Source organism: Sus scrofa, chromosome 17, assembly GCF_000003025.6.
Source record: "Sus scrofa isolate TJ Tabasco breed Duroc chromosome 17, Sscrofa11.1, whole genome shotgun sequence".
Classification (NCBI taxonomy): Eukaryota; Metazoa; Chordata; class Mammalia; order Artiodactyla; family Suidae; genus Sus; species Sus scrofa.
This window is the reverse complement of record NC_010459.5, coordinates 18216996-18241560: the sequence shown is the minus strand read 5'-3', so window position 1 is coordinate 18241560 and position 24565 is coordinate 18216996. Positions and strand designations below refer to the sequence as shown.

Sequence of the window (24565 nt, the reverse complement as noted above, 5' to 3'; positions counted from 1 at the left end):
CCCAGGCTAGGGGACGAATCGGAGCTGTAGCCGCTGGCCTGTGCCAGAACCACAGCAACAAGGGATCCAAGCCGTGTCTGCGACCTACACTACAGCTCACGGCAACGCGGGATCCTCAACCCACTGAGCGAGGCCAGAGATCGAACCCCGAAACCTCATGGTTTCCAGTCGGATTTGCCAACCACTGAGCCTCGATGGGAATTCCTTCAGCTGCTATTTTGAAAACAGACTACAAGGGCCAAGACCACGGCAGAGATGCCAATTAGCAGAGAAATGAGGAGGCCTGGAGGAGGAGGATGCAAATGATGGTAGTGGTAGAAACAGCTAGGTTCTAGATGTAAGAGTGTCTTTTTTGGAGTTTCCATTGTGGCTCAATAGGTTAAGAATCTGACTAGTTTCCATGAGGATGCAGGTTCAATCCCTGGCCTCACTCAGTGGGTTAAGGATCAGGTGCTGCCACAAGCTGCAGCATAGGTTTTGGATGTGGCTTGGATCCCAAGTTGCTGTGGCTGTGGTATAGGCTGGCAGCTGCAGCTCCAACTGGACCCCTAGTCTGGGAACTTCCATATGCATGGATGCAGCCCTAAAAAAATACACACACATAAAAAAACTGTGTTGCTTTTTTTTTTTGGCCATGCCCAAAGCATGTGGGACAGGGATCAAACCTGAGCCACAGCAGTGACACCAGATTCTTAACTTTTTGAGCCATTAGGGAATTCCAAGAGGTTTTTTTTAAAAATTAAAAAAATTTTTTTTGTCTTTTCTAGGGCTGCACCCGCAGCATATGGAGGTTCCCAGGCTAGGGGTCTAATTGGAGCTGTAGCTGCTGGCCTTTGCCAGCAACACAGGATCTGAGCTGCATCTGCAACCTATACCACAGCTCACGGCAATGCTGGATCCTTAACCCATTGAGTGAGGCCAGGGATTGAACCTGCAACCTCATGGTTCCTAGTCGGATTTTTTAACCACTGAGCCACAAAGGAAACTCCCAAGGGTGTTTGTTAATGGATTGATCAGGACATGCCAGAAGGGCTTTCATGGTCTCTGCAACTGAAAGGATGTGGGTGGAAAATTTGATGTGGACTTATGTTTACAACACCATTAGACATTTATTTCATGGGGGAGAAAGGCCTATAGAATTGAACTAAATCTTGTAAAGAGGGAGAGGAGCAAGGCAAGCTTATCTACTCTTTAAGCAGAGAGGGTGGCTGAAGACAAGCTGAGCTACCAAGATGCCTTTTAGACTGATGTCATCTTTTACTGCTGTGAAAGATTTTATACTTATTTGAAAGCTCAATTCCACAAAAGTCAGATTTCCTGTTCAATTCTACTGACTCTTAAAACACCCACTTGCAATAGGAAGAAAAAACCCAGAGGACTCTAGGAAGTAGACGAACAAAGAAGGCAAGTTGGTTTTCTCAGAGTCAAGAAAAGGTCCATGTGTGAAAGTCCATTCTCCATGGAGAACACCTGAACTGAAGATTGGCCCATGTATCTAGATTAAATGTTTGGTTAAGTGACTCTTTCAGAATCTTCAGACTGTATCATAACAGCCCAGGAGTTAAGAACAGATTCAAGAATCTCAAATACTCCTGGGCAAGTTCTATACTAGAAATCCTCTTAAAATGTCTATTTTACTGGTCAGACCAAGACTTGTCCCACGTGCATGAAACAAACAAAACACTCCAACCACCCAGGGAATGTCAGACTCTCACAGCTCACAGGCTATTTTCCAACATGCTGTACCTTTCTGCTCTTGCCTTGCATGTTTACCATGAGTTCCTCGTATCTGTTTCCACAACTGTTTATGTCTGTAAGAAAAATTACATGAACCAATGAAATATGCTTGTGGAAAGAAAGAGGGTTGCTGGAGTTCCTGCTGTGGTGTCACTGGATTGGCGACACCTCTGCAGCATCAGGTCACAGGTTTGATCCCCAGCCTGGTACAGTGGGTTAAAGGGTCTGGTGTTGCCACAGCTGTGGTATAGGTCACAACTACAGCTTGGATATGACCCCTGGCCTGGGAATTCTATATGCCACGGGGTGGCCAACAAAGAAAAAAAAAGAGAAAGGAAAGAAAGAATGTTGTTTCTGTAGGGGAATATTTGGAAATATTTCTTTAAAGGCAAGTTGTTAAAAATTTTTTCTCAAAATCTATGAAAGAGACAGCTAAAGGATTAGGGAAAGAAGTCATACAGTTGTAGGATTCGGTATTCCAATTGCTCCACAAGTGTCTTTAAAGAAACCAAACAAGGAGTTCCTGTTGTGGTTCAGCGGTTAACGAATCTGACTAGCATCCATGAGGATGCAGGTTTGATCCCTGGCCTTGCTCAGTGGGTTAAGGCTCCGGCGTTGCCATGAGCTGTGGTGTAGGTTGCAGATGCGGCTCGGATCCTGTGTTGCTGTGGTGCAGCTACAGCTCTGATTCAATCCCTAACCTGGGAACCTCCATGTGCTGTGGGCGTGGCACTTAAAAAAAAAACCCCAAAAAAATAAAAAAAGAAGAAATCGGACAAGATATTTCAGACACTGCATTAGGGGTGAATTATAGGCAAAAAAATATATCAACACCAACCAAATGACCCACACTTAATGCAAAGACTTTGGCCCTAATATTAAAAGCTTGGCCAGCAACTGAACCACATTTATGTGCTTCAAGTTAAAATCAAGGGTTTAAGATCTGTAAATGTCAATTTTTAAAATGATGATTTGCTTTCACTGACTTTTGTGATAAACCGACCAGAACAGAGCTAGTGACAAGGGTAGAGAGCATATGCTGGGGTCCCGTGATTCTAGTTTCCTAAGCTGTACTCATGTAGAAGTGGGACCACAGACGGAGTCGCAAACACCTTTCCAGGTACACCGGGAGATCTTTACACGTCTCACGTGACCTGCTTTAATTTTTGAATTCTGATATCGTTTTGATCTGCAGTAACTACATCTGTGCGTATTTTGTATAAATCTTCTCACTTTGAAGGCCTGTGTGTTCTGTTAGAGATAGTAACACATATAGAGACAGAGGAATAACGTAGTGGTGATTTGGAACACGTGGTGGATGCTAAGTGGAAAGTATTATGATCTTGATTAATAGAGTTAAATTTTAAGTTTGGAAATCGGGGAGTGGGCAAATCATTCACATACATGTATACATAGTGAAACATTTGTTCAATATCTTCTTCTCCGAGTATCAATTAACCAAAAGGGATTTGTTCTACTCATCATGGGTCGTCTAGTTCTAGTTTGAACAGTGAGATTAATATTTATATATTATACTATTAATGAAATATAAAATTCTAACTAGTTGTTTCTAGAAGCTACAATGTTCCATTTCCTCAATAAGAGCAGGCTTAAATAGTCTTGAGTTTGAATTGAAAATTTACTAGAGAATGATTTTATAGTCCTTGTTTGGCTAGTTAATCTTAAATTCAGCAAAGATGCTACTACAAAAAAAAGCCAAAAACAAAAACCTGAAACTTACGTTTAACTATAGATGTCTGCCCAGAACATACATATATAAACCTCGTACTTACGAGTACAGGTATCGGATCACCATTCTTTTTTTTTCTTCTTAGGGCCACACGTGTGGCATATGGAAGTTCCCAGGCTAGGGGTCAAATTGGAGCTGCAGCTGCAGGCCCATGCCACAGCCACAGAAACCCAGATCCAAGCTGCATTTGTGACCTATACCACAGCCTGCGGCAACACCAGATTCTTAACTCACTGAGTGAGGCCCCGGATCGAACACACATCCTCATGGATACTATGTTGGGTTCTTAACCTGCTGAGTCACAACAGGAATTCCCAAACCATCATGCTTAAACAAATGAGCAATCACACCATGGAAAGCCAAATCATAATGGATATCCTGATCTGAGCTATCTTCCCAGTACCGTCTTTGCTGGGGGATGGGGTGGGTTAGCATCACATGGGAAGTCAGGAGGCCTGGAGTTTAGGTTGGACCCTGGCCTACCCTGCTGTGTAGACTTAAGTGAGTTCTTTTAACTCCTTGGCTTCATTTACTAAATCTGAAAAATGAGGTGGTGGGCAGTTCTTCCTAAAATCTATCTCCAGCTCTAAAATTCTAGGACCCTGTTATTGCAATAGCAGAAACACATCTATGGCTTTTGCTGAGAATGGCTGTGTACTAAGCCCTTTCCATGTAACCACTGCTGTAATCAGCACAACAATCCGAAGAGCAGATATTTTGGTATTGTTCTTATTTTACAGATGAAGATGAGGCTCCGAGAGGCAAGTTGTGTGTCTCAGTCACATAGCTGGGAGGAGGAAGAACAGTTTGTTGAAGCCCAGGCTCCCTGGTCCCAAGCTTAGAGCCTTAAGCGCATATGAGTCATACAGTTTCTTATTATATGACGAATTGACAAAAGCCACGACACACCAGAACTGTCTTTTTGTAAAATTTCAGGTAGCTAAATATCTCTAGCTGATTAACAAGTCTTTTTCTTTGTGGGTGGTCAGTATGGGCTCCTGGAATTGGATGTTGCTATGGCAAAGAGAAACCAGAAAGACCTCTGCAGCAAATAACATAAGCTTGAACTTCAAGAGCAGAAACAAGGCTAGTTTAGATCAGCAGGATTCGAGAAACCAGTCACACTAGGTGTTGATAGGAGCACAATTATGAAAGAACTCGAAGGCAAAAATCTGTTCTCCTAAGCAAAGTGATCTGAAATGATGGCATGAAACCAACCAAGCCACTGCAAGGACAGAAGCAAAGGCTCTCGTGTAACATGCAAAGTCTATTCCTGGCTTCAAAGCCACATTGGGGAGCTTCTCAAACCTCACTGCACATATGAGTCACTTGGGGGCCTTATTAGAAAAGAAGATTCAGTAGATACGTGTGGGCCTGAGACTCTAATGTGTAAGGGGCTTGCAGATGAGGCCTGTGCAGCTGGAACGTGGACCATGCTTTATGAGTAAAGATGAAAGAGCCTAGATGGTCTCAGAATCTGTAGAACTCAGTTCTGCAACTGTCAGCTCTGGGGCCAGGGTTAAATCTTCTCATCTCAGTTGTGTCAAATCATCTTACTTGAATACTTCCTTTGGGCTCTAAAATCAGCATTTCTAATGATGACCTTTCTCATTCAATCCTGCCCTGAGTTCCTACTTGCAGGATCAATAAGAAAAATAAAATGCCTCTCCCTCCTGCCTCCCCCCACCCTAGGTCTCTGCAATGGAAGAGCAAAGGCTCAGGCCTCTTTGCAGGTATTATGCAAAGATAATGGGCTCTCTGTCCACAGGTAAAACTGCCCTGAAGACAAATGATGTGCAAGAAAGTGATTTAAATTTAAGGCTTTCTATTTTGACCAAAATCTCTTTAAGACTCACTTGCCAAGGCAATGGGATGCTGGCTAAGGTATCAGGATGGATCATAACACAGTATTTTAATAGCTTACTGTGGGGGTTGAGGTGGGCTTGGCTATCTTAACCATCGAGGCCTGCACTGTCCAACAGGAGGGCCATAGCTACATGAAGCTCATGTGAACTGAAAACACACATTGGCTTTTGAAGGCTTTGAAAGGACAGGAGAATGTAAAATATGTTAATTTTATATTGATTTCATATTAAAATGACATTTTGGGTAAAAAAATGTTATTTTGGAATTTGAAAAGTTACATGTACCCCGATGTTCATTGCAGCACTATTTACAATACTTAAGACGTGGAAGCAACCTAAATGTCCACTGACAGATGAATGGGATAAAGAAGATGTGATAAACACACACACACACACACACACACACACACACACACACACACACACACACACACAAAATGGATTATTACTCAGCTATAAGAAAGAATGAAATAATACCATCTGCAGCAACATGGATAGACCACACTAAGTGAAACACAGAAAGATAAATATATGATATAGCTTATATGTGGAAACTAAAAACTGCAAAACCCCTCCAAAAAAACAAACTTACCTACAAAACAGAAATACACTCGCAAGCATAGAAAACAAATTTACGGTTACCTAAAGGGAAAGGGGCTGAGGGGGAGGGATAAATTAGGAGTCTGGGATTAATATATCCATACTACTGTACATAAAATAGATAACCAATAAGAATCTACTGTCTAACACAGGGAACTATACTTGCTATCTTGTAATAACCTATATGGAAAAGAATCTGAAAAAGAATATATATATGGATATAGCTGAATCACTGTGCTAGCTATGTACCTAAAAATAACATGACATTGTAAATCAACTACACTTGAATTTTAAAAAGTGATATATTGGGTTAAAATATTATTTTATTTAAATTAATTTTACCTGTGGCTAATAGAAAATTTTAAAATACATCTGTGTCTTGCATTCTGTTTCTCCTTGGCAGGGCTGATCTAGCCCCTGGCTCCTCAAAGTGTGGTTCTTGGACCAGTAGCATCAGTATCAAATGGGAGCTTGTTGCAAAGGGAGAATCTGGCCTCATCTCAGATCCACTGAATCAGAGTCTACATTTTCACAAAATCCCAGGTGGTTTCTGGGAACATTCAAGTTCAAGAGGTTCCCACAACAAACTGGAGTAGGTGTTTGGGCTGCTGACATACGCAAGTGACATCCTAAAAAGGTTTGGTGCTTGCTGTATTTTCTATACCAACATTCCAGCAAGGCAATGGAAACAGTTAAAAAAATTTAAATTACTATACAACTGAAAATATATACATTCAAATTATATTATACATAAAAATTATGTACACATGCACGTATGGGGGAAGGAAGGGATACTGTTTCATAGAGGCTACCTTAGTTACTTCTGGGTTTTCAGCCACCATGTACGTGAAACTGATGTTCACCAGATCTGTACCACTGCAGACACAAACTATCCGCCCTTCCAGATCATTTTCTGATTTCCCAACAGCTTCAAGAGCAGCCAAAATTTTGGGATCCTATAGAGGGATACAAACAGGAAAAAATACATTAAATCACAGAGCATGGCAGAAATGCGGTAAAAAGAAACTACACTTGATGTAAAAATATACATTCGGGCCAACATTCTCTTTTTATCTAAAAATGCCCAGATATCGAGTGCTAGTCTAAAACCTACAGAGGTAAAATCCATAACATTTTACATTTGGGAATTTGGGAAGAAAGGCATCATTGGGCTTCAAGGCCTCTTCAAGGAGATTGAACTCAAAACCTTTGGCCAAGACAAGACTTACCAGACCCTTATCATCGCCCCACCCATCTCATTGTAATGCCCCTCCCCGACCTTGAGCAACCTGGTCCGCTACCTCCTGCCCCCTACTCGGAAAGGTATGTGGCCCACTCTCATTCCACCTCTCTAGGGGCCTTATAAGGCCCCAACCAAACAGCAAGACCCCTCTTTCCCCAACCAATGAGCAGGTCATGAGGGTGTATCAAGAGACCTCCCCTTTCCCTGGGCTATAAAAACAGACATGTCCATGGGCTCAGTGTCTGCTCTCCCTGGATCATCAGGAAGTCATCCCATTGTGCTTGCAGCATCTATCATCTTAAACTCTTCTTTCTCTTTGGGGTTGGCCCCCCTGATTATCAGGAAGTCATCCTGTTGCATTTGCAGCATCTCTTATCTCAATACATTCTAATTTCTCTTCACATTGCCATCGCCATGCCGGAAATTCTTCTTCTGACCCGCATGCACAGACCATGACAGGTATTATAAAATTACTGATTTAGAAGACTGGGAGGGAGTGTCTTTGCATTTCTAGATGTAGTTATTGGAGAACCGGACGACTATGGCAACAGAACAGAAAGGCTCTGACTGGGACCTACTTGTGTCTACAGAGTCAGAGGTCTCTCAAGACGGCTGCTGGGGAGTCACAGAAGATGCAGGGCACTGCCAGGACCTGAAACCACAAGGTTTCAAATAGCCAGGATACAAAGAGTATGTGTGCCTCTAGGAGCGTTGGCATCCTCGTTTGGAATGAAAACTGTGTAAGTTTACCCTAATTAGCAAATAAAATAGAGGCTTTGTCCTCCAAAAGAACTCAGGGGGAAAATGCCAACACAGTCACCCAGAGATTTTAACTAACATCAAAGAAGGTCAATAAAGAGCAAAAACAAAAACAAAGAAGGAACATAATTTCATTTTGAACACCTAAAACGTGCAGGGCTATTATGGAAAAGGGAATAAATGCTGTGCTAGAATATTCTGGGAAAAAACATCTTTCAAATTCCTAGCATCGCTATGCAAACAGCTTCTTATTCAAACAAATCAATCACTGTGAAGAAGGCTGATTTATGCGTCTGTCATTCTTTTTTTCTCTCCGAGGCAAACCAGCCTTCAAGGTGAGCCAATGTGTGCGTGCGCAGGTGCACAAATATGGAGCTACCCAAGCCATTTAAACTTCCACGTCAACCACGGACCAGAAATGACTCCGTATTTGCTACAAAAGAAGGCTGGGCGGGGATTGCTTGTCAAATTAATTTCTGAGTTAAGGGAACTGTTGATTTCGATGCTGGTATCACACAAGCATTGTCATTTTTAAAGGTTAATAACGATGTCTAATATAACAGAACAGAATGTAATCCAAATCACCCAACCGTTATAGATGAGATTTCTAAACTGTGTCTATTCTTCATTCCCAGCTGATGATAAAGGGGCAGTAACAGGTTAAACAGCATCCTGTGTTTAGAAGAACAACGAACACCAATCACTGGTACCTTTGGTGTGGCTCCCAGACGCACACTGTTGATGAGGGAACATTCTAGTACTTGTCCTTCCTGCAAAGACAGAATATAGCACACAGCAGTGAGCCTGAATTCTGCTAGACTTATGGCACAAACAAGATGATTAGCACATGCTTTGGATGATGAAGTCAATGCTGATTAGGGTCAGGCAGAAAAGGGATTAAAAACAAATAATAATTATAATGATAATTTCCAACAATCAGAAAAAGTCAAGACTGTTTCAAATATATATATGAATGGAACTCTGAATAATTATTTGTAAAATGTTTATAAAATGTTTCCTTGATGCATGTAATATTATTAATATAATTTATGTATACTATTAAATATATGTGTGTACATGAACTATTAAGTTGGGATATGCTAACTTTTATATAACTCTGATTCTACTTTTTGTAAATTCAGCTCAAAGGTTGATTAAATGTGTTACATCCTGGTGTATAACCACATGAAAATGCCCTTCTTTTTTTGGCCACTCTTGAGGCATGCACGCAGAAATTCCCATGCCAGGGATCAAATCCTTGCCACATTGGGACCCTTGCCACAGCAGTGACAACACTGTATCCTTCACTCACTGAGGCACCAGGCAATGCCTTTTTTTTTTTTTTTTTTTTTTAAATGCAAATGCACTTCTGAAATTTCAGCTTCTGGGAAACTTTTTTAACCCCCAAGATTTAAATCAGACTTACCTAATTTTTGTTGTTGTATTTTTGTTTGTTTGTTTGTTTTTATTTTGCTTTTTAGGGCCACACCTGCAGCATCTGGAAGTTCCCAGGCTAGGGGCTGAATTGGAGCTATAGTTACCAGCATTCGCCGCAGCCACAGTATCGCCAGATCGGAGCTGCGTCTGCGACCTACACCACAGCTCCCAGTAACACTGGATCCTTAACCCACTGAGCAAGGCCAGGGATTGAACCCAGGGATCGATCCTGGTTGGGTTTGTTAGCCATTGAGCCATGATGGGAACTCCAAGACTTGCCTGTTTTAAGCTCTTGTAACAACCTGACTTTCTCCTTCACAACTCTCAATGGCTTGTAACGTTTTGTCTATTTTTGGATGCCCACTTTGATTGCAGGCTGGAGGCTATGAGGGCGAGGACCATGTCCTTGACCACCACAGTCTCCCAAATGCTTGGCACATGGAAGTACATTTCTAAAAATCTTGAATCAATAGAGAGCATAGGGTCTGTGCCCTCAAGAGGCACTCTGTCACTTGCTGAGAAATAAAATGCCTTAACCCTGACAGCAGGGAGGAACAACTTGCTTTTTCTGTTGCCATACCTTGCCTTCACTTCTCCAGGTCAGAAAGAAGCCAAATTCGTCCACTTTGAAGAGGCAGTTGGGTTCAAACACAAAGGATTCCTGTTCAAAAGAAATGTGTTGATCTGCATGACTCACACCATTTTGAATCTAATAAAAATGCAAATATCTTTTAGCCTCTAAACAAAGGAAAATGTATCCTAAAGCTAATGACATTTCTTACTATATTATGTAACATTTTCATTTTGAAAATTTCTTGCATTCATTTTTTGCATTGAAAGACTGATGAATTTTATACAGCATCTTCCTTTAGAGTAGTTTTAAGAACAAAACATGCTAATATTTTGACGGAGGAGGAATGTTCTCTAAAATCTTGGAAGAAGACCTCCTGGAAGGAAGAAGGACTCCCAGGTTCTGGCCAACTGGTCTCCCTTCAAGAAAGAGGAATTGTTGCCCATCTCCAACATAGTGTCAGAAATCAGGGGTTAATTCCTTCCTTCCTTCCTTCCTTCCTTCCTTCCTTCCTTCCTTCCTTCCTTCCTTCCTTCCTTCCCTGTCTGTCTGTCTGTCTGTCTTTTTTAGGGCTACACCTTTGGCATATGGAACTTCCCAGATTAGGGGTCGACTTGGAGGTATAGCTGCTGCCTTACACCACAGCAACACAGGATCTGAGCCACATCTACGATCTACACCACAGCTCACGACAATGCCAGATTCTTAACCCATTAAGCGAGGCCAGGGATTGAACCCGTGTCCTCATGGATACTAGTTGGTTTGTTACTGCTGAGCCACAACAAGAACTCCAGGAGATAACTTTTTAGATTACTCTTTTTTTTTTTTTTGACTATACAATTTAGCATTCAGAGGTTTACTCAGAAAATTCCTGAACTTTCTGCTTTTACATCCAACCTCATTTGGTGTCCCATAAACCAGGACTTAAGTAAGATTTTGAGCTACTCAAAGAACAGTCCTGGGACCAGCAGCATCGAAATCACCTGGGAGACTGACTAAACTGCAGAATCTAGGGCTCCAGGCCAGACAGACTGAATCAGAGTCTCTGGGGTAGGAACCAGAAATCTGTGTTCCAACAAGCCCTCCGGGTAAGTCTAATGTACATGAGACTCTCAGAACTACTGTTGTGGACTTTGACATTAGGAACTCTGCTGAAAATTTCAGAATCAAAACTGGAATCAGGAAGGAATGTTAGCCAAATGGAGGGGCCTCAGCGCAACTAAACTGTATTTGCCAAGGGATTCCTGGTCTTTAGCAAGAAAGCACCATTGTTCTTAAGAACACCAGGAAAGTTCTATGTCAATGAAAGAAAAAGGGCATTCAGGAAATGAACCCAGATGCCCTCTGCACTCTGTTTGCATTACATCAAGCCTTGGCACCCACGTGGCAACAAATCCACACGTTCGTCTCATGATCTAAAGAACTTGTCCTCCTAGATAATTACAGCACTGCAAATAGTGAACCTGCCTGGCAAACAGGAGCAGGGTGTGACTTCAAACACTAAAGAGGAAAGAGCAATTATAGGATTAAGATTTTAAGCGTTGTCCAGACTCTCAGGTTCACCCATCAAAACATATCTTTCTAAATTCCAGGGAAGCAACAACATTCATCATGGTAAATCCAATGTCAAGATATGGGGCCACCTAGAGTGTCAGAATTGAGGGTCCCAGGGGCCTTGAATGAAGCCAGCCTTCAAATTCGTTTGGGTAGGTTTTCTGACAGATGAAGAATTATCATACGTATTTCGACTCTGTCCCAGGTTCGTGCTCAGCACTGTAGTCACAGCGATGAGTAAGACGAAGGAAGGGGCAAGGTGCTTGACCTTTGTTTTTGGAATCAAAACCCAGTTCTGCCACTTACTTACTATTTACTTTCTCTTACAAAGACCCTTTCTAAGTCTCAGAATCCTTATCTAACAAAAGGAAGTATTTACACCTCCCTTTTAAGGAATGAAGTGAGATGGTAAAATACTTTTGCCTTTCTACAATGACACTGAATCACATAAAGTTCAGCAAGTGGTAGCTTGTATGGTTCAACTTTATTACTTGTGATGAAAAATTATTAACAAGATGAAATTTCTAATCTGTGAGGGTTTTGAGCCACAAAAACACACTTGACGGTTCAATGTTTTAGAAAAGGCTCGACCCAGCAGTTGACACTTTTGATGGGTCTCAGAGGATGAGCAGAAGTTATCCCAGTGAAGCAGCCTGGCAGGTATGTAGGTCTGGCCTGACAGTGGGGCCTTCTGAGGAGCTGAGGTGGTTAGAACATCTTATGGGGATGGTAGAGAATGACACTAGACACATCAATCAGGCTAGGCGAGAAGGGTGCTGTACGTCAAACAAAAGGTATTAAATTTGACCCCAAAGGCTATGTGGAGTCTTCTATCATTACTGATGGAGAAATGACAATAATCAGTTAATTAAATTGTAAGAATGAATGCATTTTAGAATACTTCCTAAGCAATATCCTCATGGTAATAGTTTCAGTGTTCAAAAGTATGACCTAAAATGGTATTTTCAGAGTAGACCCACAATGAATCAGCTACCATCATTATTATTTATTTTCATGCATCCTATCCAATTCCAAATAAGGATATGAGATGATCCATGAACTATACATGATAAATAGCAATGATTTTCCAGCTTATTTTGAGGTGGAACTTTCAGTTCCTTGGTCTTATCCGCAAGGATTTTTTTTCTTTCCTCTTCTCTCAATTACTTAGTACTCTCAGACCCTACCGGCACCAGGCGGAAATTAGGATTCCTAATTCTTGGACACTTTCATCTGATCCTTTAAACCCCTAGCTCTAGACTTCTCACTCTTCTATATTAATTTGACTTCTTGCAACTTCCTATTCATTAACCCTGCCAATCTCTTACTAACCACTAGATTTCTTTTACTTTCATCTTTGTCTAGCTTATTGCTATGATCCAATATTACAATCACTCCCTCATAGACACCCTCAACTCCTATGTCTCCTTTCTGTGTTCCTGGCCAAAAAAAATAAGTCCTCCTTTCCATATCTTACCACTGAACTTGACAAAGAAAATCACAAAACTGGATTGTCTGGCTTTGGTTTAAATTCAAGATTGCCAGCTTCAAATGGATAGCCCACATGAATTTCAATCTTAAAAGGTTTGACCCTTTTTGTAAGGACTACCTTATTGCTTCTTTTCAAACCTCTTTACTCCCAGCCAATTACTGTGCTTCACTGTTTAAAGGGAACTCATCAGATGAGAGCCTTTCTCTGTCCTTCCTCCTAATAAAGCACGCTTTCTCCCATCAAAGGCCATTCCCCTACTTCTGCTCCAGTTCCAGTCTTCATCCAGATTCCATCCTCTTTCAGTCTTGTGTTTATCACTTAATACACATCAATTTTGTTCTCTGTTAGAGAAACACCAGCATACAAATGTGTTCTAGCTGTCCCGACTTCCTCCTTCACTTGCTGGCTCATGTCTCTGATCCCCTCTCAGGGCATAATATCATGGAGAGTTTGCCTTTAGCTACTGTCTCTACTATTTCTCTTCCATACTTTCTCTGACCAATTCCACCTGCCTTCTGTTTCTATCATTTGCTAACATTTCTTTGCCAGGTTCACTATGACTTACTTTACGTCAAATGCAGGTGCACAAGTTCCTTTTCTCATTTGATTTATCTCTGAGCAGTTGACTAGTATTCCCTTCTTCTTGAAACACTCTGCAATCTTGATAACCTGGCTGTGTTCCATTCCTTTCATCTCATTTCTTCCTACACCCAACTTCTACATGTTCTGTAGGAACTGGCTCTGGGAATTCTCATGTCCACTGTGTTCCTAGACCTTTAAACCCGGAGCTTGAATACCATCTCTTCCGTCATGACTCTTAAATTATAACAGCCGTCCAGCTCTCTCTGAGCTCCAAATTCAGACATATAACTCTCCACTTGACCTCTCCACACAGATGTCTCAAAATTAACAAGTCCATAACTGAATTCTTCACTTCTCACCCTCTCTCTCCAGGACCCTCCATCACAAGACTTTCTGAGCTCAATAAATGGCACTAGTATATAACCATTCATTGACACAAAGAGCCATCCTTGACTTTCCATTAACAAATTCATTTTCATAGCATTTTTCATATATATCCATTTTACTCCATCTCCACCACCACCACCTTGGTCCAAACCATCACCATCTGGCTCATGGATGATTTTCCCACTCCCCACGCTTTCTTCCCATGGCAGCCAGATTCAAACTTTTAATCCATTCATTAAAACTACTTAATAGATTCCCATCATATTTAGGATTAAAATCCTAACTCCTAGCCTGGCCTAAAAGATCCTATATAATCTGGGTTCCAGAGACATCATCTCATACCACTTTCTGTCTTTGCTTTCCTTCTTCACTATGGCCATTAGGACTCTTTTCCTTGAACTTCTTAAATGCTTCCAACCTCAGGGCCTTTGCATGTGCTGTTCCTCCTGCCCAGAAGTCTCTTCCTACTGTCCTTAGCATAAGCTGCCTCCTCTTCATCCTATAGACCTCACCTTAATTACACCCTCTTCACAGAGGCTTTCCCTGCCCTCCCTAACAGGCCTCTCGTTTTATTCTCTAATACAGTATCCTGATTATGTCCTTGCTTGCAATAGAGTCCACAATTATTTCATTTCTCTGTTTACTGATTTATTGTCTGACTCCCACATCAGAGTTTAACCTTCATGACAGCAGACTCCTAGAAACTTTTGTGTCCACATTTGTGTTCCAAGCACCTAGCATGTCAAAGGGACACTGAAACTACATTTATGAACTTAAAAAAAAAAAAAGATTTTTTTCAAATGAAAAAATATAAAACGCAGGCCAATATATGAAATGTAAGCACGACGTTATTCAAGTTGAAGAAGAGGCTGCACCAGGCCTGGAATTCTTCAGTCCCTACAGCTGCCACTGAAAGACAAATATGAGGGCATCAAACGGTAGCTGTCTGCCTAGAAGAAGCAGCACCTTTTTCTAATTCATACAAACGCATCTTCGCAGTTGGGTGTGGCTTTGAGGGACTCCTAGGAATCCCTGTGGAACCAGAAGCATTGTTTGAATGAGAATGCAAAGAGATCATTTTCAAAGTGGGATAAGAACACTAGGCAAGGAGAAGAAAAAAAAAAAGCAAAATTGCAAAATAAGGATAGAGTGAAAGAGCTTTAAGAGATGCTTGTTATAAGGTCCTACACAGTGAGAACAAGATCCCAGTTTGGCTCTGGGCTCCCTGGCAACAAAAGCAAAAAGGGAAAAAAATGTCATTTACCAAGTTCCATTTGGTTCATAGATAAAAACATAAGATGTGAAGAAAGGCAGCAACTGCCAGAATAGAAATTCTCCAGTGAGACCTCTGAGAGGCCCTTGACAGATGCTAACGACAAGGTTTCCAACGAAGCCCACAATAAGCTTGTCAACTGTAACTAGAAAGTTCTCCGAACAAATGGGTTCAAATTACCCACGAAAATCGGAGAGTAATCTGAGGGGTACGTGACAATCTGCTGAAAGGAACTGAAACCCAACCGATTAAGATTTCTCTCCAACTTCGATTAACAAACAGAAGGACCTGACCCTTTATGAGTAATGACACACAATCTCTCTTCTTTACCCCTAACAGCAATTTTAAATTTCCCACAGGTACCTACTGACCAGAACTGGGGCACTGGCCCAGTGATTACACTGCAGCAATTACCTCCCTCCAGACCTGGGCACTGCAGGGCAGCTGGCAAAGGAAGCAGTGGGGTGGGGGTGGGGGGCTTTTCTCCACAACCTGTTCCTCCTCTCCCCAGTTAACAAATGGTGGAAGGATTCTCTGGTAAGGAAGCAAATGGTAGTATCTTCTTCCGGAGGGCTCAGAATTTCCATTTTCATATGACTTGAGTTAAAACCCTGAACAGTCATTCTTTTTTTTTTTTTTTTTTTGTCTTTTGTCTTTTTTGTTGTTGTTGTTGCTATTTCTTGGGCCGCTCCCACGGCATATGGAGGTTCCCAGGCTAGGGGTTGAATCGGAGCTGTAGCCACTGGCCTACGCCAGAGCCACAGCAACGCGGGTTCCGAGCTGCATCTGCAACCTACACCACAGCTCACGGCAACGCCGGATCGTTAACCCACTGAGCAAGGGCAGGGACCGAACCCGCAACCTCATGGTTCCTAGTCGGATTCGTTAACCACTGCGCCACGACGGGAACTCCCTGAACAGTCATTCTTTAGTGTTCAAGTTAACGCATCCAGCCCAACACACCTTTCCTTTGGCCAGTGGGAGAGAATAAAAGGAATAGGAACTGCTTCCGTGAAGGTAGACAAGTTGGGGGGCAGGGGGGCCTTTTGTTTGGAAGAGACAAGAAAAATCACTTTTGCTGCAATCACAACTGGAAGCACATCCTCCCTCCAGGATCCCTGTTGTGAGGGGCTTGTGCCCTGAGGGGCTTCCGAGCTGCTGTCCCCATTTCACCAAGGAGAGAGTATAAGTAAAAGCTGTGTGGGAGTTTCTGCTGTGGCACAGGGGCTTAGGAACCCAACTAGTATCCATGAGGATGTGGGTTTCATCCCTGGCCTCGTTCGCTCAGTAGGTTAAGGATCTGATGTTACCATGAGCTGTGGTGTAGGTCACAGATGTGGCTTGGATCCAGGGTTCCTGTGGCTGTGGTGTAGGCTGGAAGCTGCAGCTCAGATTGGACCCCTAGCCTGGGAGCTTTCATAAGCTGTAGGTGCAGCCCTAAAAAGACCAAAAAAAAAAAAAGAAAAAGAAAAAGAAAAAGAAAAATCTGTGTGTCTCAGCACTATTTTGAGTGTATTTCCCCCCAAAACATGCTACTTCGACACTATTCAATATCACAGTCTCTCTTTCAAAGATTCAGGTTCAGGTGACTTTCAAAATGACTTAGACTGAAAATATTTTCTTTTGATTTCAGTTTTAAAAGTTATTTGGCATGTAAGGATAACCTGACCCCCTTGCTGTACAGTGGGAAAATAAAAAAAAATAAATTAAAAAAAAAAGTTATTTGGTTAAACAACATTTAATCCCGTTCTCTGGCATACTGTGATGGAGGAGGAGGAACTTACTGGGTGGGGTTTCCAAGTAAGAGGGGAGAACAGGTGGTTGATTTTATTTTAACTGGGATTTGTGGTTACTTCTTACCTTCCTCTCCTGCCCTCACCCCCACCATCATTCCCTAAGTTCATTGAGAATGACTTTCTACTGGGGGGATCGCCACCATCAAATTAGGGAAGAGTCAAGTCTTACTACCAAGGAGGGAGAGAGATTTGGGGCTGGTTAATAAATGTGTTGATCCCTCTTTCTTTCTTTCTTTTTGCCTTTTTTAGGGCTGCACCCATGGCATATGCAGGCTAGGGGTCTAATCGGAGCTGTTGCTGCCAGCCTACACCACAGCTTACAGCAATGCCAGATCCTTAACCCCCTGAGTGAGGCCAGGGATCAAACCCGCAACCTCATGGATACTAGTCAGATTCATTTCCACCGAGCCACGATAGGAACTCCCCACTTTATTTCTATTAGATGTTCCCTGTTCTGGGCCTCTTTTGGGCTTGTGATTGGATGGCTAGATTTGAACACAAAGAGAAGGAAAACAGGTGAGAGTTTTCACATTCCATCCCATCGTGGGACTTGTGGTTTCTCAGAGGGCCCAGACCTTGTAGCCCAACATTCCTGGGTTTGAATAGCAGGCTCCTCACCAGGCATCTGCCAAAGAGTCGTGCCATTTAATTTCCCCAAGCTTGACTTTTCTCATCTGTAAATTGAGAAAACTGATACCATCCTCACGGGGCTCTCAAAGTTGAAGAAGCTTCAGTGCCTGGGATGAGGTCCATGCTGGAGAGATGGTAACAGCTATGAGAAAGCAGCTACTGTGTAATTCAGGGCTACAGCCATACCCTGGCCAGTAGACTTTCTGTGATGTTGCAAATGTGCCAGAGGAGCATAAGCGACAAGGAAGCTGCGAGGGCCACGTGGCCTTAGGAAGCCCTTGACATGTAGCTAGTGTGACACTGAATTTTTCAGAGACACTGAATTCAGAGACACTGAATTTTTCATTTTCATTTGTACAACCGTGTATGATGTGTGGTTACCATATCAGACAAGAAGTGTTTGAAATAAAGGGAAAACCTATTTGGAGGAGAGTCAATTCCCTAAGGTGACAGTTGATGAGGAACAGATCTGGATTCAAACTGGTTTCTCTGATTGCAAAGCCTGGTCTGTTCAACTCTGTCCACTGTGACCAAGCAGGTCCCCCTCTGCCTAAAATCAGTGAGGTTTTGGATTGTCAGCCAATGGCCATGGCCTCCCGTAGGCTTCACCTTTGGATAAACATGAGACTCCTTGTTTCCTGGTTTGATAAAAACTGGAGGAAAAGAAAAGGGCTTTGTTAAGGCTGGAGAGAGACAGGGAAGTCTGAGTTAGGGAGAGGCCATGAGGGGTCTTATCAAATATAAATAACATTTATGAACGACTACCACCAAAACAGTGCTAAGCACCAGGCAACGCTCTAAGCAAGTGTACACGTTAACTTATTAACCTCCCAGCTTCCTATGACAGAAGTACTATTAGTATTCCCATTTTACAGAGGAGGCCATTGAGGAATGGAAATTAAGTATTTTGCCCAGTGCTGTGTAGGTGGTGGGGCAGAACTAAGACTGTCGGCTACACTGAAGCACACATTTGAATGGCCCTTGCTTTGAGATCCCTAAGGAAGAGGGTGACACTGTCAGGGAGTGGAACCAGGTAGCTGCTCAGCACCACCCCTGAAGGAGGCTTTGCTGTTGTCCTTGTCACCAAAGGCCAGTACCATCAATTGGGTCAGAAGGGCTTTAGAAATGTTCTAATTACCTAATTTCTTTCTTTTCTTTTCTTTTCTTTCTTTCTTTCTTTCTTTCTTTCTTTCTTTCTTTCTTTCTTTCTTTCTTTCTTTCTTTCTTTCTTTCTCTTTCTTTCTTTCTTTCATTTTTGTTTTTGTTTTTTTAGGGGTGCACCCACAGCATATGGAGCTTCACAGATTAGGGGTCGAATCGGAGCTGTAGCTGCCAGCCTACACCACAGCCACAGCAACTTGGGATCCGAGCCATGTCTGTGACCTACACCATAGCTCACGGCAATGCCAGATCCTTAATCCACTGAGTGAGGCCAGGGATTGAACCTGCGTCCTCATGGATGCTAGTCAGATTTGTTTCTGCTGAGCCATGATGGGAACTCCTAATTACCGAATTTCTTAAGGATTCCCTAGGGAACCTCATCAATGGTACACTGTATTTATTACTGGGTTGGTTGTTGGAGGGGGTATCAGAATTTTTTCTTAGATCCTAGTATAAAGGAAAATTGTTTTTGCTGATCTGTTGCCTTTCTTGCAATATGATGGACACTTGGACTGTTTCTTTTTGGCATCGCTCTGGCCACCAGGGTCACAAGGAGCAAATCTACAGCTCATGTCTTTAAATTTTATGGGACATTTTTGCTACCCATAGAGTAGCTGCCTGCTAATTTTCTCCCTAATCTGCTGTACTGCCCAGGTATTTTTGTTTTGTTTTGTCTGGCTTCAGCTTCAATCCCTAATGCATTTTATCTAGTAGTATATATTTTGGCATTTCAGCTGACTTTGAGATGTGGAAGAAACACATGTAAATAAACACAAAACCCGTTTCATGAACACTCAAAACTACTGCGCACTTTACATTGGTTTTAGGGTCAGACAGATGTTGAATCTTTGGGTCTTTTAAGGTTTGCTAATTTGAGATGCCAAACTCTTTGTATCCGTTCCTTCTCCTTTTCTCTCTTGGAAGCATCTCTGTTGTGGGCATTTCTTTTTTTAAAAAAAATTTTATAGCCACACCTGTGGCATATGGAAGTTCCTGGGCCAGGGATTGAATCCGAGCCACAGCTGTGATCTACGCTACAGCTGCAGAAATGCTGGATCCTTAACCCACTGTGCCACAGCGGGAACTCCTCTGGGGCAGGCATTTTGAGGCCAAATCTGGATGATCAGACTTTGCACTGACTCTTGCGTTATAGTAGGACACTGGGACAAGCTCCCTGATTCTTGCCAGACAACACTTTTAGAAGTGATTCCTAAGATATCTGGCAACAACCTCTCCGATTGTAGAAAGAAGAAGTCAACAAAACATGCCTTTCGAAGGAGTGAATAGTCACTCAAGAAAGTAACTTTCTGGGGAAGGAAAACTGTCAGGTTAGTCACAACAGGTGCTGTAGCAACTTAAATAAGGAAACATTAAAAAACAGCTTATTCAGAGCCAGGGAGGCAAAGAAGTATTTTTTAACAAACATTTACAATAAATATTAAAAACATATATCACACACACACACACACACACACATCCTGCCCCAAAGCGTCTTTCCTTGAGCCAAGTTTAGTCAGGCTGCTCTGAATCTTATTGCCAACTAAGTCTTGATTTTTGGACTTCCGTATTTGTCCTTGCATTGCCCAGTGTTAGAATCCTGCTAGGTTGGTAATAATCAAAATCCCTCACCCTTAATATCTGATCACTCTTGATATCTTATCTGGTTCCTCAACCTTCACTAGCACTCAGGTGATGTTTGATCACCCTGGCTTGCCTTCAACAAGAATCCTATTAGGCTGGTTTAGCCAAAATCTTTTTTTTTTCTTTTTGTCTTTTCTTGAGCTGCTCCCGCGGCATATGGAGGTTCCCAGGCTGGGGGTCTAATCGGAGCTGTAGTCACCGGCCTACGCCACAGCCACAGCAACACCGGATTGGAGCTGCATCTGCGACCTACACCACAGCTCATGGCAACGCCGGATCCTTAACCCACTGAGCAAGGCCAGGGATCAAACCCACAACCTCATGGTTCCTAGTCGGATTCGTTAACCACTGTGCCACGACAGGAACTCCCCCTAGCCAAAATCTCTTTTTAACCTGATGTTTCCTCTTGGTAACTTTTCATCCATTGATGCCCACCAACTCCTTGGCTATAAATCTCTTTATCTTTGTTGCATTCAGAGTTGAGCTTAATCCTCTCCTGCAAAATCCTTCTTGTAGTAGTCTCCAGAAAATAGTATTTTAACTAGTGTCATGGATAATGTTTTAACATTCTATAAAAACACAACAGGCAGTTTCTGTTGTGGCTCAGAGGTAATGAATCCGAATAGCACCCATGAGGATGCGGGGTTCAATCCCTGGCCTTGCTCAGTGGGTTAAGGATCTGGCGTTGCCATGAGCTGTGGTGTAGGTCACAGACTCGGCATGGATCCCGAGTTGCTGTGGCTGTGGCATAGGCTGGTAGCTGCAGCTCTGATTTGACCCCTAGCCTGGGAACTTCCATATGCCACAGGTGCAGCCCTAAAAAGATAAAAACAAAAACAAAAACACCGTAAGTTCCATAATAAATTATAATGAGCAAGGGATTAAACATACAGTAATATAGAAGACATATATCTGAAGAAGCTGATCAAAGAAATAACGTTTTGAACTATCACTAAATAGAGATGACAGCCCCTGATGAATAGAGTCATTGAAAGGGAAGGAATCTCAAATGATTTCCATGAAACTTCCTTTTGAATGTCTGCATTGACCACTTAAATAGTCCAGCCTGTAAAAATGCTTTTCTTCTCTTTTTAGGGATGCACCTACAGCATATGGAAGTTCCCAGGCTAGGGGTCAAATTGTAGCTGCAGTTGTAAGCCCACACTACAGCCACAGCAATGCAGGATCTGAGCCTCATCTGCAACCTACTCCACAGCTCAAGGCAATGCTGAGTCCTTAACCCACTGAGTGAGACCAGGGATCGAACCTGCATCCTCGTGGATACTAGGTGGGTTCTTAACCCACTGAGCCATAACAGGAATGCCTAAAAATGCTTTTCTTGACATTAGCTGCATGAGATGTCACTCTCTTCCCACTTTCATCTTCTGAAATAGCTTAGGTTTAGGCTTCAACCATACACAGTCCCCACTGGCTCTTAGGGGCAATCCTGGCTTTATCACTTTTTACTGTGGCTAAGAGAGCTGCAGAAATCATGGAAACAGGCACACAAGGACCACTGCTACTCCCAACCTAGAGAATTTGGCAGTAAGCACAGACTTGGCTGCAGAAAACTGCAGTCCATGTGGTTAGCATGTGACTCTCTCACCTCAAGGGGAGACCCGCTGCATCAGTTGGGTCCCCTAGGAAGAGACACCAAGACAGGGATTGAGCGTATTAGGCATTTGTTAAGGGAAATGTCTATCAAAGAGAAAGGGGAGGAGAAGCAGGGAGAGCCCCCAAACCGCAAGACAGGATTAATACCTGTGAAAGGACAGGAGGGAGGGAGGAGGAGTGGGTAGGAAGGGTCTCAGACTGCAGTACAGCTCTGAGAACATCTCCTCCAGGTGGATAGGAGCTCCGGGGCCAGGACTGCCAACCAGAGGAGCCTCACCTGGGGCAGCAGGAAAGGGCTGGCTCCCTTCTCTGCTATATCACTCATTGACTGGGAGCCTTGGATGAACACTGTAGGGGTAAGGATGCTGCAGCTGGAGGTTGTCCCGACTTCACTCCTAGTGATGGTTTTTTCTTGGAGGGAGATATTTCTTTACTTATTTAATTGAAACAATCGATTTACAATGTTGCCTTAGTTTCAGGTGTACAGCATAGTGATTCAGTTATACATATCTATGCTCTTTTTTGTGTTTTTTAGGGCCGCACCTGAGACATATGGAAGTTCCCTGCTAGGTGTCGAATTAGAGCTACAGCTGTTGGCCTATGCCACAGCCACAGCAATGCCGGATTTGGAGCTGCATCTGCGACCTACACCGCAGCTCATGGCAACATTGGATCCTGACCCACTGAGTGGATCCAACCCACATGGATACTAGCTGGATTCGTTTCTGCTGCACCACAATGGGAACTCCCTCTATGTCTATTCTTTTTCGATTTCTTCCCCTTATTTCATTATATATTGAGTATAGTTCCCTGTGCTATATACTTGGTCTTTGTTGGTTATCTATATTGTATGCAGAGCTGTGTATCTATCTGTTCATCCCAAGCTCCTAATTTATCCCTCTCCCCTTTCCCTTTTGGTAATCATAAGTTTCTCTTCTATGCTTCTGGGTCTACTTCTATTTTGTAAATAAGTTCATTTGTATCATTTTTTAATAGATTCAACATATAAGTGATATCATATGGTATTTGTCTTTTTCTGTTTGGCTTACTGTACTTGGTATGCTAATCTCCAGGTCCATCCATGTTGCTGCAAATGGCATTATTTTATTCTTTTTTATGGCTTAGTAATATTCCATTGTATATACTAACTAGATCTTTATCCATTTCTCTGTCAATGGCCATTTAGGTTGATTCCAGGTCTTGGCTATTGTAAATAGTAGAACAATGGGGTTCATGTGGCTTTTTGAACTATAGTTTCTCCAGACACATGTCCAGGAGTGGGACTGCAGGATCATATGGTAGCTCTATTTCTATTTTTTAAAGGAACCCCCATCTCCATATTGTTCTCTTGGAGGGGGATTTAAATGACACACTTTCATGGTTGCCACAAATGGAATCTCCTGCTAACCTTTTTCCAGATCCCCCCAAAGGAGCAAGTTCCAGTTCCTTGGCACCTTGAAAATGCCTTTAAAATTGGGAACCACTTAAATAACAATCAGTTTGAGTACTGGATAGGTAAAAAAGGAATGGCTGGATCATCATGGATGCTTATTAAATATCTGTGAAGTGATGAATGAATTTCCCATTGGGGACAGAGCAGCAAATAAAAACAAAGTATCTGTTTCTTGGCTTGTATATCCTGGGGCGGGGGTGGGGGGTGGATTTTGACAATGAACAAAAAGCAAATAACTAATACCTCAGGAATTGACAAATGTGAAGAAAGAAAATCTAAATGATTAAGAAGTGTGTTGTGTGTGCATGTGTGTGTGCATGTGTGTCTGCACACATGTGTGCACACAACTTTTTTAAGCATGTTTTTTAAGTAAATCATGCAGGCCTCTTGGATGAGATGACTTTGAGGAGAACTAGAATGCAGTGAGGAAGTGAACTTAGAACTGATGGCACGTGGGGAAGAGCAGGAGCTGCAAGTTCAAAGGTCCTGAGGTTGTATGCCTACTATTTCCAGGGAACATCAATGGCACAATGAAGTGAAGGGCTTGTGAGGCACTGGAAGAACTCTGGAAATTATTTGGCATGAGGTAGGAAGCCACTGAAAGTTTAAAGCAGAAGAGGGGTTATGCTCTGACTTACATCCTAAAAAGATTCATCTCATTCCTCATAATGGCCCTATGAGGTAGGTATGTATTATTTCCCCCAATTTCTGGACAAGGAAGCTGTGGCTTAGTGTCTAGTGGGTTTAAGACTGGCTCATGGTCATATCTCTTGAGCAGCAAGGCCAGAATTGAAGTTAATGCTGTTTATCTCCAAATCGATACCCTTAACCAACTATGTGTATTTCAACCTTCAAGAAAGAACCCTCTGCCAAAGATTTTATCCTAAATACCACTTAAGTACAAACCCTTTTTTAAATTTGCAAACAATATCCTGGCAACTTGGCTCCGGTCAGCATCATCTTGGCATCTCACCCAAGTTAAGAGAACCATTTGCCCTTTTAGGTATTTGGAAGAAGAAA

At 42.5% G+C, this 24565-nt stretch overlaps 1 protein-coding gene across 15 annotated transcripts in view; it reads right to left on the bottom strand.

Annotated features, from left to right (window-relative positions):
• PLCB4 (phospholipase C beta 4) overlaps positions 1–24565 on the bottom strand; it is a 486557-nt gene that overhangs the window by 160980 nt on the left and 301012 nt on the right. For all 15 annotated transcript variants that reach the window (XM_021077453.1, XM_021077463.1, XM_021077457.1 and 12 more), the window contains 3 exons: positions 9972–10052; positions 8665–8724; positions 6765–6908 (listed from right to left, as the gene is read on the bottom strand). In XM_021077453.1, the coding sequence (XP_020933112.1) occupies positions 6765–6908; positions 8665–8724; positions 9972–10052 (285 nt within the window). The remainder of the gene's footprint in view (positions 1–6764; positions 6909–8664; positions 8725–9971; positions 10053–24565) is intronic.